This window comes from Ovis aries, chromosome 18 (assembly GCF_016772045.2).
Source record: "Ovis aries strain OAR_USU_Benz2616 breed Rambouillet chromosome 18, ARS-UI_Ramb_v3.0, whole genome shotgun sequence".
Classification (NCBI taxonomy): domain Eukaryota; kingdom Metazoa; phylum Chordata; class Mammalia; order Artiodactyla; family Bovidae; genus Ovis; species Ovis aries.
In genome coordinates, this window is record NC_056071.1 from 17,242,318 (window position 1) to 17,258,190 (window position 15,873).

The 15,873-nt window shown below is 45.0% G+C and overlaps 1 protein-coding gene across 10 annotated transcripts in view; it reads left to right on the forward strand.

The window, feature by feature from the left end:
* AGBL1 (AGBL carboxypeptidase 1) overlaps positions 1-15,873 on the forward strand; it is a 1,135,995-nt gene that overhangs the window by 913,786 nt on the left and 206,336 nt on the right. For 3 of the 10 annotated variants that reach the window (XM_060401580.1, XM_060401579.1, XM_060401592.1), the window contains one exon: positions 3,534-6,253. The exons of the other annotated variants lie outside the window; for them this stretch is intronic. In XM_060401580.1, the coding sequence (XP_060257563.1) occupies positions 3,534-3,738 (205 nt within the window). In that variant the 3' untranslated portion in view covers positions 3,739-6,253. Of the gene's footprint in view, positions 1-3,533; positions 6,254-15,873 lie in introns of those variants that run through there. 10 annotated transcript variants of the gene reach the window in all.

Sequence of the window (15,873 nt, forward strand, 5' to 3'; positions counted from 1 at the left end):
TTAATTACTGGCTCATTAATTAATGGCTTAATTCATACATAAAACTCACGAATGTGGGGCCAAGATGACAGGACAGGGTGACTCTGACCCTCCCTCTGTTCATGGCCACACTTCTACAGCTGCATACAAACTGTTTCCCTCTGAAAAAGATCTGAAAATTCAATGACCTGCTTTTCTGCTACAAAGAATTAAAGGACCACACTGATGGCAGGAAAGTTTGAGACAGAGCCCTGGCAAGAACTGTGCCTGAAAACCAGCATGGAACAGAAGACATGGAGAGATCTCGTCAAGCTAGTGCTTCTATCAAAGGAGCGAGGAGCTGGTGTCCTACTCAATGCCTGGGGTCTGCACCAGAGGGATGAACTGCTAAAATATCTGGCTAAGGGATCCAACCAGGCTGGTGTCCAAAGTGCTGTTAGAATCTTAGACTTCCCTTCTAAATGACTCACCTGTTGTCTTACCCACCCTGAGACACAGAGGGAAAAAAAAAGAAAAATAGCAGCTTGAAAAGTGCCTGGAGTGTATGTGAGAGAGACTCATTTGCTAATCTAAAACACATGTGCTGGAGGGGCAGGGATCTGTGAAAATTTTCCCCAGAGATGGCAGTATTGACAGGTGACCTCTCCACATACTCTGCTGGCATAGGCAAGTAAGCTGGAGAGAGCACCCTCCTGCTGCCTTGCTAAAATGGACAGGGGCCCGTGGTCATGGTACTATACCACTGCCCTGCTGAAGCCAGAGAGCCCAGGTGGCTGCAGTGCCTGCCTCCTCCCTGGCTGGGGCTGGCATGAGAGAGTGGTCATGGCACTCGTCCACTCCCAGACTAACTTCAGCACGTGCACGCAGGGAACACACTTTCCCACTTCATTGCTGAAACTCACGGATGTGCACGGTCAAGGCATTTTTCTGCCACCTTTCTGAAGCCAGTGAAGGAGCCCTGCTTCCCACCCTCTCCAGTTGCCTTGCTAATGGCAGTAGGTGTGTGTAATATACACAGGGAACTAGTTATCTATCTATCTCATATATCTACTATCTATTTCAGGTATCTGTCTATCTACCTATCACCAATCTGGGCATCCCAGGTAATGCTAGTGTAAAGAACATCCCTGCCAATGCAGGAGATGTCGGAGACACAGGTTCAGTCCATGGGTTGGGAAGATCCCTGGAGGAGGGTATGGCAACCCACCCCAGTATTTTTGCCTGGGAAATCCCATGGACAGAGGACCCACGTGGGCTATAGTCCATGGAGGCACAAAGAGTTTCTACTACATTTTCAGCACATTCTAGGTGTTCTATAGAATAATATAAACATGAATCAGAGGCAGGGGCTTTATTCACAATATAAGACTATATAAACAGTATTAAATATCAAAACAAATTAAGTGAATATATGAAAATTTATATTTAGAGGAAGACATTTCAATAAGAGAGTCGTCGAAACAATCATTCAACGAAAATTAAGATGAGCTTTTACAGTTGATCTGTCTTATTTGGCTGGATGTTGAGGAACTGGAAGATTACTTTCGATATAGGAAATTGTGTGAATAATCAAGACTTGAAAACACATTGAGACTGATATGTTTGAATGATCACAATAGGAACGGTCTGCTAACTTGGCTGTCGCAGGAAAGTCTATGGGAGCCTGGAGCAGACTCCACAGTGGAGGGAAGGCAGGGCTTTATGAGGGGATGAATGACTCTGCTGTTAACTCATGGACACCTGCCAACTGGACCCTTTAAGAACATCCCATCCACTGATACTCATATTGCGGTAGTAAGCAAGGCTGAGTTCTTGCAAGTTGTTATAAATAGTGCTAATTTGAAATGGCATCATAAAAGTTATGTTTTAGAGAAACTATTAGTGTTGCCAATTGGGAAGGTTTTGTAATAGTAATCGCAGCAATGAAGGAGTGAAGCAGCATAGCTCAGTTCCTGCTCATCTTCCCCACCCTGTTTCACCATCTTTTTCAGTACCCACAATAGAGGGGAGTTACAATTTGTTGATCAGTTTTATTTTGCAGAGCACTCTGCTAGATTGCATCCATGTGTCCTCTTATTTGGTATTCACAAAAAATTTTGAGTTATTGTTATTGCCCTTCTGTGAGGTGAAAGGGATTTTTCCAAGGTCCCCTGGTCAGGTTCTTGACCTTCTGTGGCATTGTCCCCTCAACACTGATCATGGTGATGGGTGTGTCAAAGGCACTTGGTGTCCTTGCCAACCTGAGCTTGTGTTACGACTGGATGGGTCTTACCTTCCTTTACCCAACTGCTTTATCACCCACCATTCAGCCTGTGAGATAGGATACCAACTAACGCTGTGATGCAGGGGAATCAAGATTCAGACTTCTTCTCTTTCCTCTCCATTCATGAAATGTACCCCCAGGCCTTCAGCTTAGGGTACTGAGTACCTAGAGAGCATGCACTGGCTCCTAACAGTTAGTGAACAATTAAGAAACTGGCCTCTGATTCATTTCCCAAGCTGAAATGTAACCATGCTGCTGATTCCCCATTTTCATTGTTTATGGCGAGGCAGGTGGATGAACATCTCTGCCTGATTTATGAAGAGCTCGCCTTCTATAAATCACAGAGTGGAAACCCAGCCTGCTGCTAATCCTAATTGGTTAAATCCTAAGTAGGGAGTGATTAAGAAGTCTTCAGGAAAGAAGGTACCTCATGCAAATGAGGAAGATAATACAGTTCCTTGGGAGGAAATTTCTCCTGCTCATAATATACGGTCCAGGTTTGTTCACTCCTGCCACTCCCTTCTGTCTCCTGTTGGTCAGTATTTGTGATCTTCCAGTTGTGAATAAACTGGAGGGAAATCTGGGAGATGATGAGGGAGTTCAAACATAGTAGAGAGAGAGTGCTATTCCTCCACTTATTCTCTCCTTTAATGTCCACCTGGATTAATTTTTTTTTTTAATTTCAATCAGGCATTCACCATGATGAAGGGCTAGCTGTGCAATATGACCTATAGTGCTGTTCATTATAGTGGGAAACATTAAAGATTTTTGCATCCTACCTATCAGAATTCCAGTGCCACTCTTCCCTGGGCATAACTAACATGACATTCACAGAGAGTCAATATCACAGCCACCTCTGATTTTTCACTTTGAGCCTCAAGGACCCTGACGATGTTAAATAGATGAGACCATCTCTAACTTGTGACTGGAAATCTTCTGATTGGACTTAGACATGCAGACTCTGCTGGCTAACGAAGAAGGGTGCCTGTAGGTTTTACAGATTTTCTTCCCCTGTTGCAAGGTAGTGGTTGAGAGCACAGGGTGCTATACGCAACAGGTTGAAAGGAGTAGGGGGCTCTTGAGATTAGAACTCAGTGAAGATAATCCCCACCCTCTCTTTTCCAACCAATTATAAATGTTCTTTTCTTTGGGTAACTTCTCTTTTCGTCTTCCCCTCCTTCCTCTCCACCTCCATTTCTATTCCCCTTCCCCTCTTTTTTTTTCCTCCCTTTTCCTTCCCTCCTTTTCTCTCCTTCCTTTCTTCTCCATGTTTTCTGGGAACTCGCGGCAGAGGCAGCAGCAACAGCAGCACCGCTTCCGAACTGGATGACGAGCCTCCCTGCCTGGAAGAGATTGAGTACGGTACCGACAGCAGCTCGGACCAGGAAGGGAGCTTCTCAGAGCTGGACCAGCAGATCCAAGAGTGCGCTTTCCACAAGGATGAGGGAGAGGAAGAAGAGGAGGGGACAGGGCAGGGAAGAAAAGCCATCCCTTAACCCTGAGGCTTATTGCAAGTTCTGTGCCTCTGGCCACTGGATTAGCTGCCACGCTGCTGCTTTGCCATCAGACACACGCAACTTCAGCACAGAAAGCCCGAGTGAGGTCACCATCCCTACATCCAAATTTCATTCTAGTTTCACTATTCGTTGAGGGTGGCTACTTCTTAATCACAGCATTTTACGTATCGGGTTGGTCAAAACATTCATTCAGATGTTATGGAAAAACCCAAACAAATGTTTTGGCCAACCCAGTAGCTAGATGGCTAGATGTACGCTGTCATTATGCTAGAATGGGAGACTCTCAAGATTTCCATGGGTCCTCTAAAGACTGTTCTGAGCTCTTTTCCATCCCTGCTTAAAACCAGAATGGACTAGAAGTAGTAGGAGTTCAACTTTCTCCATGTCTTATCAACCCAAATTCTAAGTGATCATTCACATTGCTCTCTATATGAGGGTTATCGCCTCCTGCTATCTTCCTGTTATAGCATCTGAGCTCCTCAACCCACAGCAGGAGCCCCCTGGAAACTGAGGGTCCTGGCAGGGTCTTCCCTTGTTGGGTGATTGAACATGGAAGACTGTACAACTGAGTAACTGTCCTTGGTGTCTTTTAATAGTTTCTATTTTGCAAATCCAGTAAAGGCCAGGAGCTGTCCTATTGGAAGGGGCATAATAGTGAATAAGACATGACCAGAGTCTTTACATGAATAAAACAAGGCCAAAGTCTTTATAAATTTGAAAATCCTATGAAATTCAGGCCACTTACCATTATCCTAGGAGGCAGCAAGGCACAGTGGACACTTCATTCATTTCAGACTCAGATATATGTGGCTCATATCTGAGATCTGGCACTTGCTTGTTATGAGAACCAAGGCAAGTAATCAAATCTCCCTAAACTACAGTTCAGTGGAGATGAGTGTGTCTATATTACAGAGTTATTGTGAAGATGAAATGAAATCATATGTAAAAGTACAGAGTTTGGCGCGTTGTAGACAATAAAGTTGGTTTATTTTCCACCATAGCATAGGCAGAACATGCTATGGAAGTATTCTCAGTTAGTAAAACAGCCTATGGAGTCACTTGGTTGGGAAATACTCTCTCTTCCTGGAGGGGTTCAGGGCAGGAGTCTCTGTTGGAGCAGAGCCTAGGAGGCTGCCATAGCTTAGGGCAAGTGAAAATGCAGCAAGGCCCTGCAACAGAAAGATGGAAACAGTTTGAAAATGGAAATGGTGTGATGTATAGGGCCAAAGCATAAAGGATGAGAAGAGACTGGGCAGGCAGATTAAAAGGGAAGATAAAGTAGAGATAATATGTTAGAGCAAGTGTATGTTTGTCCAGATGCCATTCATATTTCGTGGTGATTAGGTTTGGCTGCAGGAGATGGAAAATCCAAAACAGCATAGTAGCTTTTTTAAGATTGAAGTCCACTTGTCTGTCATGTGGAATTCCAGATATAGGCAGACCAGAGCAAGCACCATGAGTACCTGGTGCCAGGCACTGAGCTTCAGCAGCCTCCTAGCCCACATGGTGTGTTGCTTCTCCTCTTGGTCTCAGACAGCTGCTGAAGCATCACACTTTGCATCTCCGTCCCAGTCAGCATTAGGAAGGACAGAAATAGGATATCATCTTCTTCATATTTCCAAAACTATGCATACTCTTCTGCTTAACCTCACTATCCAGAAAGTTGTCCTAGGAACAGAAGTAGCTGAAAGGGAGGTTGGAAAATGCAGTCTTTATTTGAGGCAGGCAATGTTAAAAATTGGAAATTTAATCTGAAGTGAAAACGATGCATATTGAGGATCAGAAACATGCCAAAGAAACTTTTCCTAGTATACCTAGCACTGCTAAGAGATTTTGGAAACAGAATACTTTCAGAGAAAACTAACAGTCCACACTTCTAGAACAGCAGAAAGCCATAGAAAAATAAAAACGTTTTGCTATAATTTAGCCCCAAAGAATGTGACAAAGTTATGTGTGCTGTGATTTAGGAAGTAGACATTATTATTACATTATTATTATTATTATTATTATAAATAGTCCCTTATTTTCTGACTCTTTTTCAAATTTCTTTACCATCATTCAGAAATCATAATTCATTCTTTATATTAAGGCACTCAGATTTCTGTAACATACACGAGAAGTTTGAGGGAAATAACAAAGACACTGAATTCAAATCCAAGTTGAAAGCATCTCTTAACTTCTCCCGTATTCAATGTTTCCACTCTTAAATAGAGGATAGCATAATGCTTCTGTTTGTTTCCATTTTTTTGTTTGTTTGTTTTTCATTGCTTTGAGGGTCAAGAAGATGACATTGTTGACTATATAAATGGTGAGAGGAACGGAAATAATCCTAACACGTCATCAATTTGCATCTCAGCTCAAGATAGTTTATTTAGCATGCTTTTGAGAATGGGCCTAGGGCAGGTACGTTTCTACGTGATGTGCTCAGGAAAAGCCAGGAATATGGACTGTTTGTTGATCCATCTATTGTAACAAATATATATTAAGTACCTGCTATGCGTCATGCTCTTTTTGTGTGTACTCAGTTGCTAAGCCGTGTCCAGCTCCCTGGGACCACATGGAACTCTTGCCCATCAGGCTCGTCTGTCCATGGGGTCTCTCAGGCAAGAATACTGGAGTGGGTTGTCATTTCCTTCTCCAGGGTGTCTTCCTGATCTAGGGACCAAACCCATGTCTTCTGCATTGGCAGGCAGATTCTGTACCACGTGAGCCACCTGGGAAGACTGTCAGGCTCTTCATTAGGCTCTAAAGCTGCAGAGAAAGAAAGACTCACTGTGTCCTGAAGTTGCTCAAAGTTCAGGGACAAAGATGGACAACAAACATTTTGTTGCAATAGAGCAGAATTATGGGCTGCAGAGGATGATACAGAAACACCACATCCAGTGAAGGCAGTAGTGGTGGGCGAAGTCTACTCCAAAAGATGCTAGTTTAGATGATGTTGGAAGGATATGTAAGTTTCCTGGTTAGAAAGAGGAGGAAAGACATCTTAAGAAGTGGGAAGAGTTTGTGCAAAGACCCTGTGGTGGAGAGAGAGTTGGAATAAAATGTTCAGTGTGACTGATGGAGAAGGTGTGCTTGTATGTGAGGAAAGGAGGGGAGGGACAGGAGATGAAATTGACAAACTAGATTCTATCAGATCAGCAACACTTATCCTGCCCAATGGAAAGGCTGGCCTTTGTTCTGAACACGCTGAGTGGAGACCAAGATTTTCAGCAAAGGTTTGACCGGAACTGATGTCGGCATGTATGTATCATTCCTGCTGTACCACGTGTTTAGGACTGATTGATCAGCACCCTCGCTATGCTGGTTGTTCGATGGTCTCAGGAGCAGGCTGGGTGTATCATTAGACCACAGGGATTCCCTGGTGGCTCAGATGGTAAAGAATCCACCTGTAGTACAGGAGACTCGGGTTTGATCCCTGGTTTGGGAAGATCCCCTGAAGAGGGGAATGGCTACCCACTCTAGTATTCTTGCCTGGAGAATCTCATGGACAGAGGAGCCTGGTTATCTATAGTCCATGGGGTCTCAGAGTCAGACACGACTGAGTGAATAGCACTTCACAGGTTTGGGGTAAGGTGCAAGATAAGAAATGCAGTTGGGGCCATGTTGAATACTGGGATCTATGAGATGTCCCATTGGAAATAAAGAACTCCTAGAATCCAGAAGTGCACAAGGAAAAAAAAGTAGAAGTCACTCCATGAGCTTGGGGACCCAGGTGGAAGTCCTGAGCCATTGAACCCAGACTCAAATCAACTGGGAAGAAGTTAGCTTGGAGGGAGCAGGAGAGTCAGGGAGAGCAGACTTTCTTCCCTTCCTGCTAGGGCAGGAGGCTGTTGTGTGTTACACTTCACTGATGTTCACTTTGGGAGCAGAGTGAGGGGAGGGGAGGCTCATCACAGGTCACCTGTGGATCTTCCAGTTCAGCCAGACGTGTCTCTTGCTGGCCAAACCACAATAGCCAATTGTCCTGAAAAGTGTTCTACCAAATGCGGAGCCAACTGTGATTATTCAGGAATTCCAGGGAATTTTAAGTGCTAATGGGAAGCACATGTGGTTCAGATTGTGCGAAGAAGTGTGTCTGGAGAGATGAGGTGGGGTCCAGGCCACATACGTGGCTGTCCTGTGTCAGCTGTCGTCTGGTGCTCCGCGTGGCAGGGCTAGAACGGGATGGGGGCCCTTTACACCCCCAGGACAATCATCATGTGTAGAGAAGCGCAGGCTTCTCGCGATCCCCTAAGGATCAAACGTCCCTGATCCTCTAAGGGTGGGACCTGCTGTCTCTTCATGACACTTCCCTGTGCAGGAGACTTTTCAGCTTCTTTCTAGATTCAAGTTCTACCCATGTCCACTCTCTTCAGTTTTCCATGGATCACAACACGTCATTTTATTCCATCATTTTGGTGCCTGTGCATGAACATAAACACACACACACACACACACACACACGTGCACACATACACACACACATACACACGCGCACACACACACACTTCTTGGGTCACTGTGCTCTGTGTGGTCAGTCACTTCGTCGTGTCCAACTCTTGGCCCCATGGACTGCAGCTCCAGGCTCCACTGTCCATGGGATTTTCCAACCAAGGTTAGTGGAATGGGTTGCCGCTTCCTCCTCCAGGGGATCTCCCGGACCCAAGGATGGAACTCAGGTCTCTGGCGTCTCCTGCATTGGCAGGTGGGTTCTTTACCACTAGGGCCACCTGGGCTACCATAAGGCCCTTCGTGATGTTTTTAAAAACTGCTCACATTTTCAGTCTGTCTCTGACAAGCTTATCCCTTTATCTCATTTGGGGTAGCAAGACCTGCTTCAAATATCATTTTTCTTACATAAAACCTTTCCTAATCACCCCAAGTCAAGTTATATAATTTCTCTTCTGTGACCCTAATGTACCATTTATAAATTCCTATTATAGCCTGCTTGCCATTTGCAGCTTTATTTGTGTGTTTTTTTACAGCTCCATCCTCACTGGCCAATGAATAGAGAACTCTAATGTACCGGACCTGCCTATTATTTCTCAGTCTCCCTGTACCTGAAATATTCAAGTCTCTCAAAAATGTATCTTCCCCCTGGCCTCAAACCTGGACATCCAACATCTCAATGAAATTCCATAAATTTAGGAAATTTATGGACTTTCTTCCATTTCCCCTCTCAAATCAGAGTGTGTGTTATAGGAAGGGAAATCGGTTTCATTACAGCTGACATCTCGCCCAAGTATAGCCCAGCCTCTCAAGCCATTGGTTGCCATGGAAGACTGTTCCCATGTGAGGCTACATTCCCAAGGAGCAGGGTGGCCTTGTCCTTTCCGAGATTATGCAAATATTTAGATACAGCAGTGAGAGCAGAGGCGCAGAATCTCCGAGAGCCTCCTGCTGCAGTCATCGTCCAGGTGCTCTGAACACACAGGCTCACTCTCTTGCGAACTGGCGCGTGACTCCAGGTGTGCTGTGCCAGCTCAGCTGCCTGGGCGCTTCTTTCAATCCCATCCATTGGCTCCAGTTTCTCTTGGGTTTCCAGTAAAGGGATCCAGAGCTACAGAGAACATTTAAATATAACCTAGACCGTGAATTCAAGCTTGCATTGAGCCTTGCCAACATAAGTAAGGTCACATTACACCCGAAGGGGAGGAGTTCTCACTCATGGCTTCCGTGATCCACCCTGAATAAGGGAGCTGGAGAGTCAATTTCATAGTCCAAGGGGAGCCTGTACCCTCTGCCAAAATAAGAAATTTCCATGAAATAAATGCCTGACATGAGTCATCCTTGCTCAGGAAAGAGACCTGCATGGTGGAGCTGAACACTTGCACCCTCATCAGAGGGATGGATTCGTTTGGCCCTGTTGGTACAAACCGCCCCTGCCCTCTAAAGGCTCTGGTCTTGGAAAAACACATGACAGTGTAGCCTGGGTACTAACCCTGCAGGCCTTTTGGGGCAAAAATGATCCATGAGGTTTGCAGTCTGCTGCTGTCTTTGCAACAGACGTCCTCTTCTGTTTGTGCGGTGGTTTGGTTCCATGTGTGCTGCGTGCCCAGCTGATTCTGGATTAAAAGTGCTGTTTAGGAAAAAAAAAGGAACTGCTTAAAGGAAATTTTTAGAAAAAAAAGTATCATACTGCAGTCAGTATGCACCTAATAATAAAAAGATTCAACTGTATATAGCTTAAAATTATCAGTTACACACGTTCCAACACAAGAGAGCTGAAATTGATGTTGATTCCCTCACACACACACACACACACACAATATATATATATATATATATATATATATATATATATACACACACACAGGTTCAATGTTTTTGGAAAGAAAACAAAGTAAGTGAGGAAAGGTTTATCATTATGTTCCTGTTTCTAAAGGCAAGGAGTAACTAAATGATGATTTTCCTGTGCTCTATCACATAGAACTGGGATTGGGACGTGAGGCTCTCTCATCAGCATTTAACATAGGCTGGTCTTCTCGTCTGTGTATATTTTGAGCCTGTTCAGGTCATGAAGAAAAAGATCCAGTTCTGTTTGGAAGAGAATGCATGGTTTTGATAAAATTACCGATTTAATCACATTGCCTCTTATGACAAGTAGCCAAACAGAGCAGAGCGACAGACTGTTAAAATGCGTGGAGCAAAACTAGTTTTTCTGATGAGGAGCTTTTATTGATCTTTTACAGTGTTTTCTAGGGGCTTACAGGGTTAAAATGATTTCTTGAGAGCAGATATGTATCATGAGCATCCCTCTGACAAAATAATCAGCATTAAGCACCATTCTTCAGAGCAGTTCGGTTGAAGTGTCTGAATGTGGACTTGACTTTGGAGGTCAGGGCCAGAGGGACCCTGAGGTCCATTCTGGACTGGCCGTGGGGCACAGTGAGGAAGCACAGAGGCCAGCAGTGTGACCTTGAGGGTGTGGGGGTTCACTGAATAATGTTGGATAGAATTATATCAACCAGCCCCACCTTCCACCGCCACACACACACACACACACACATTTCATTCTGAAGAAGTTACTTTAGAAGGTATCAGGGAGGAAAAGCTATCCTGTGCTCCTACTCTGCACATCGTCATTCATTTAAATTCTCATGACTACTTTATGTGATAAAGGGGCATTACTGATGTCATTTTCAAAAAGAGGTTTGGCCCTATACAGAAGGACACTTTTACTGAGTATGGAACTGGGATCAACCCCCAGAGAAGTCTGACTTTCCAACCCATGATCCTTTTTACTTCCTTAAAGGGTTGGGCAGTAAGAATACATAACAACCAACAAATGCTGCCAAAGTGGGATGGATGTGCATACTCGCCTCATACCACAGTCTGAGTCCATAGCATTTGTTATCATGTTTAAGCCACACACCCCAACCCTACAAGATAAACCCTCTTTCTATGCTCAGTCCACAGGTGATGATGCTGGAGAAAAATGGTCAGGACTTGCCTAAGATTTGTTGTTCAGTCACTCAGTCATGTCCAGCACTTTGTGACCTCATGGTCTGCAGCATTCCAGGCTTCCCTGTCCTTTACCATTTCACGGAGGTTGTTGAAACTCATGTACATTGAGTTGGTGATGGCATCCAACCATCTCATCCTCTGTTGTCCCCTTTTCTCCTGCCTTCAGTCTTTTCCAGGATCAGAGTCTTTTCCAATGAGTCAGCTCTTTGCATCAGGTGGCCAAAGTATTGGAGCTTTAGCTTTGGCATCGGTCCTTCCAATGAATATTCAGGGTTGATTTCTTTTAGGATTGACTGGTTTAATCCCCTTGCTGTCTGAGATTGTGTGCCTAAGATTACTCGGCTGTTAAGTAGCAGAATGATGATTTTAACCCACAGCCTGCACTCCAGGGAAGAGTGCCTCTTCCAAGAACACTAAAGGCCTCTCAGGGGCCATGGAGAGGGCCATCTTCCTCTGTCACTAAGGAAGATGTATTAGTGTTGGTTTCAATATTTGACTCAAATACAAACAACTTGTACCAGACATCACTAAACGTGTGCATGCTCAGTTGCTAAGTCATGTCTGACTCTTTGCAGCCCCATGGACTGTAGCTCGCCAGAATCCTCTGTCCATGGGACTTCCCAGGCAAGAATATTGGAGTGGTATGGCATTTCTTCCTCCAGGACATCCCTGTATAATCTCTAACCTCAAACTGAACAAGTTCAATGTCAGAGCCTCCTTCCAGCAAAGTCTCTATATCCTGGTTCTTGAACTTGACCATCTCAATGGCAATCTATGTGTGCCTGACATATGGCCCAATGTCTGACCAAGTCAGGCACTTTTGGCTTCACTCAGTGGATGAATTCAAGCCTCCTCCTAGCTCTGCTTAGAATCCGCTCCTCTTTCTCCTTGGTCCATTCCTCACCTGGGTTTCAGCAATGGCTTCCTGACTACTGTCCTCATCTCTGGCTTTGCCTCCTCTCCAGCCCTTTATTCCCTTATAGACAGGAGATTTGGAAGGAAAATCTGTTTCTATTTCTGCCCTTTACATTCTTTCAATGGGCTCCCATTGTCCTAAGGTTAACATGCTAATGTGATTTGGCATTTGAGTCCGTCTCTTTTTTAAAAGATTTTTTTTGATGCGGACCATTCATAAAGCCTTTGTTGAGTTTGTTACGATACTGCTTCTGTTTTATGTCTTGGGTTTTGGGCCACAAGGCATGTGTGAGCTTACCTCCCTGACCAGGGTTCAAACCTGCATCCCCTGCATTGGAAGGTGAAGTCTTAACCACTGGACCACTAGGGAAGCCCCTTGAGTCCTTCTTGACCCAGCCACTGGCTAACTACGTGGTCTCCACTCTTAACACAAACCCATACGGAGGTCCTAAAAGTCACTTTCGGTTTCCAGAGCTCAACTCTACCCTTTTATTCTCTCTGCTTCCTCTTGCGTGCCAAATTTCGTTTACGGTGTGCTTCAGTTCTATTCTTGTCCAGGTAGTGTCCCATGATCTGATTCTGGGTTCTCATAGCACCTTGTAGGAACCCTATCATAGCTTTGGTTGCAAGATTTTCCCTGGGGACTCTTCTGTTGCCCCCACCAGACTGTACCTTTTTGGAGGACAGAAATGATTTTGTTCACTGCAGTATCCTGAGGGCCTAGCATGGTGCTCAAAGAATGGCAGGCCTTCGTTAAATACATAAACATTGAATGATCAAGATCTCCGTCTCCAGCCTGCATGTCTCGCGAGAATGCACACATGCATTCTCCTACCCGTTGCCTCAGTAACCTATTAGACATGGATAGCAGAGCTTGCAGGAAAGTAGGGCACACATGTGTCCAGCCAACTCAGAGCAGCATCAGTGAAGCATTCAGGAAAACTCTCCCTCAGACCCTGGTCTGTGGGGCCTCTTGCTCTGTAATTTTCCAGATGCAGCTTCCTTTTTTCCTCCGAATGGCCTGTAGAGGTCAGAAAAGGGCCTTGGTTTCCAATCAAGGACTGTCCTCTGTGTCCATTAGCATTCACCCCGGGTATCTATAATTAAGCAAACCTAGGCGCTGCACATAGGAACGGAAATGCATTGAGTTTAATAAAACAGAGTGTAAGACAACTTTAGATTGACTCCAGCCTTGTTTATTCTTGCACACTTGTAATTCTGCTTTGGTATATTCCCAGTCAAAGAGACCATTGTCCTGGGAACTGAAGCGTGTCCCTTCTTCATTGCTAACGCAGGCCGTCCAAAGAGGCAGGCCATACCAGCTTACTGCTCCCGGCTCGCAGCAAAAAAAAAAAAAAGTTTTTGTATTTCTTAAAGCAAAACAATAACAAATAGAAGGGCATGTGGATACCATGAGAGGAACTCCTACTGATGTTCTAGCTTTTTGCTTTTCATGAATGTACGTGCATTCAGAGTCCAGAAGAAAATATACTTCCATATATTATATATTATATTTTGATATATATATATATGAATGGAGAAGGCATGCTGGTGCTCCTGTCATTTAGGAAACACTGATTTTGTTCTGTAAATTGTTGCCTAGTGTATGGGACAGGACATGAGACTTAACACAGCCCACGGGCTGGGGTCTGACACTATCACTTTCATGGATAACCTTGGGGCTCGTGGTTCGGTTCTCTGGGTCTCCGTTTCTCCACTGGAGAGTGCGGGCTGGGCCAGGTGAAATCTAAGGTCATGTCTCTTTCTCATATTCGTGGCCACTGAGCGGGCCAGCCTGTGGGGAACGCCAGCACCCCTGGGCTGGCCAGGAGGATGAAGAGGCGGCGTGAGGTGGCCCACACTAGCGCTCTGTCCCCGGAAGGCCTGAGGCCAGGCTTGTACAATGATCTTTTCAGAGCCCAGAATGATGCTGTTGATACCCTGCCAAAGCCCAGCAGAATAAAAGCTTCCGAAATCAGGGCTAAAAATAAATAATGAAACCAAGTGACAACATAAACAGGAAGACCTAAAAGTGGTGGGGGATGAATTGAGTCAGCAAACTAGGGGCGGCGTGGGGAAGAGTCTCATGCATTCTCTTCCACAAGGATGGGGCTGCAGGAGGCTCCGGAGGTGCCAGTGCGCTTGCAAACGGGGGTGTGATGCCACCTGGGAGAGGAGGCAGGCCATGGAGCAGAGGTGTGACCCCCTTCTCCAGCTCATTTCCTCTCTGCCACACACTCGATCCGCCCACTCGTCCCTGCTCTTTGTTGGCTGTTCAGAGAGAGAGCTTTCTAACAGTGCCCTTGCTGTCCCTGGACCTCTGCGTGGGCCAGGGCCAGCTGCCCTCATTGACCTTGTCTCTCAGCTTCGGAACTCTGCTTCCTCTTTGCACACACTCTGGATTTCAAATGAAATGGCGTTCCAGTCTGGTGATTCAGGGTGATGTGTGTGCAAGAGGGCTAGGTAGGGAAAAGATGCTACTAGTTATTAAGTGCATCTCACTTTCCAGCCTCTGGGATAGGCGCATTCATACCACATACAAGGAGACAGGCGTCTCTGGATAACGCCAGCGCAAGTCAGCACGTGAAAGCTACCTCTGCTCACTTTATCTGGCTGCTTCTAGTTCTCGCAGATGCTAAGGGTAGAGATCCAGAGCAGAGGGAATTTTTATCAAGGGAAGTGGTTTCATATTACTCAGCCATAAAAAGGAATGAAATTGGGTCATTTATAGTGATGCAGATGGACCTAGAGTCCGTCATACAAAGTGAGGTAAGTCAGAAAGAGGGAAAACAAATATCGTATATTAATGCATATGTATGGAATCTAGAAAGATGGTACAGATGAACCTATTTGCAGGGCAGAAATAGAGATGCAGGTGTAGAGAGTGGATGCTGGGACACAGTGGGGGGAAGGGGAGCATGGGACAAATTGGGCGACTAGAGCTGGCATATATACAGAACCACGTGCAAAACAGATAGCTAGTGGGAAGATGCTGCATAGCACAGGCTGGTCATCTCAGTGCCCTGTGATGACCTAGAGGGTGGGGTGGGGCAGGGGAGGTCCAAGAGGGAGGGGATATATGTATACATACAGCAGAAACTAACAACATTGTAAAGCAACTATACTCCTGTGTTGTTGTTTTTTTTTTTTAAGGTTGCTCAGTGAATTGGGGATATATGTGAGGGTAAAAGGACTAAGAGCCGTTTCTCTGTGCATATATAGAAACAGAGATTTGGGGCTCTAGCAGGAAAGAAGAAGGAGGGAGAGGACTTTCCAACATGGGCAAAGGCTCAGCCCCATGGAGAAAAGGGAGGTTGTGAGAAATCCTGATTTATTAAAACAAAAAAAAAATCACATGGAATGTTTGATTTTAACTCATTTCTTGTTCTGGGGGTCTCATTGGACCCCATACCTATGCCCTCAAATCTTTAGCAAAAGAAGACCATCTCAAGTAGCAATATTTTGAGTAAATGGAAGATGAGGTTTGCTCGTTTTGGATAAAAAGACTGTGAGTAGAGGTTGTCAAGGAGAATTCAGTGGAAGCAGGCAATCTGGAAAAATTTGTTTCTAGGGCATAACAGTTCCCACACTCCAGCTTGGAAGTTTCAGCCATTTTATCTGTCTATGAAAATGGTGATGATAATAATGATCATTAAACAACAACAAGCGACCATGGTCCTATTCCATGCACCATTTCTTAGGCTGAGTGTTTACTCTTCATGAGATCCTTGCTAGGTAAGTAACTGCCAT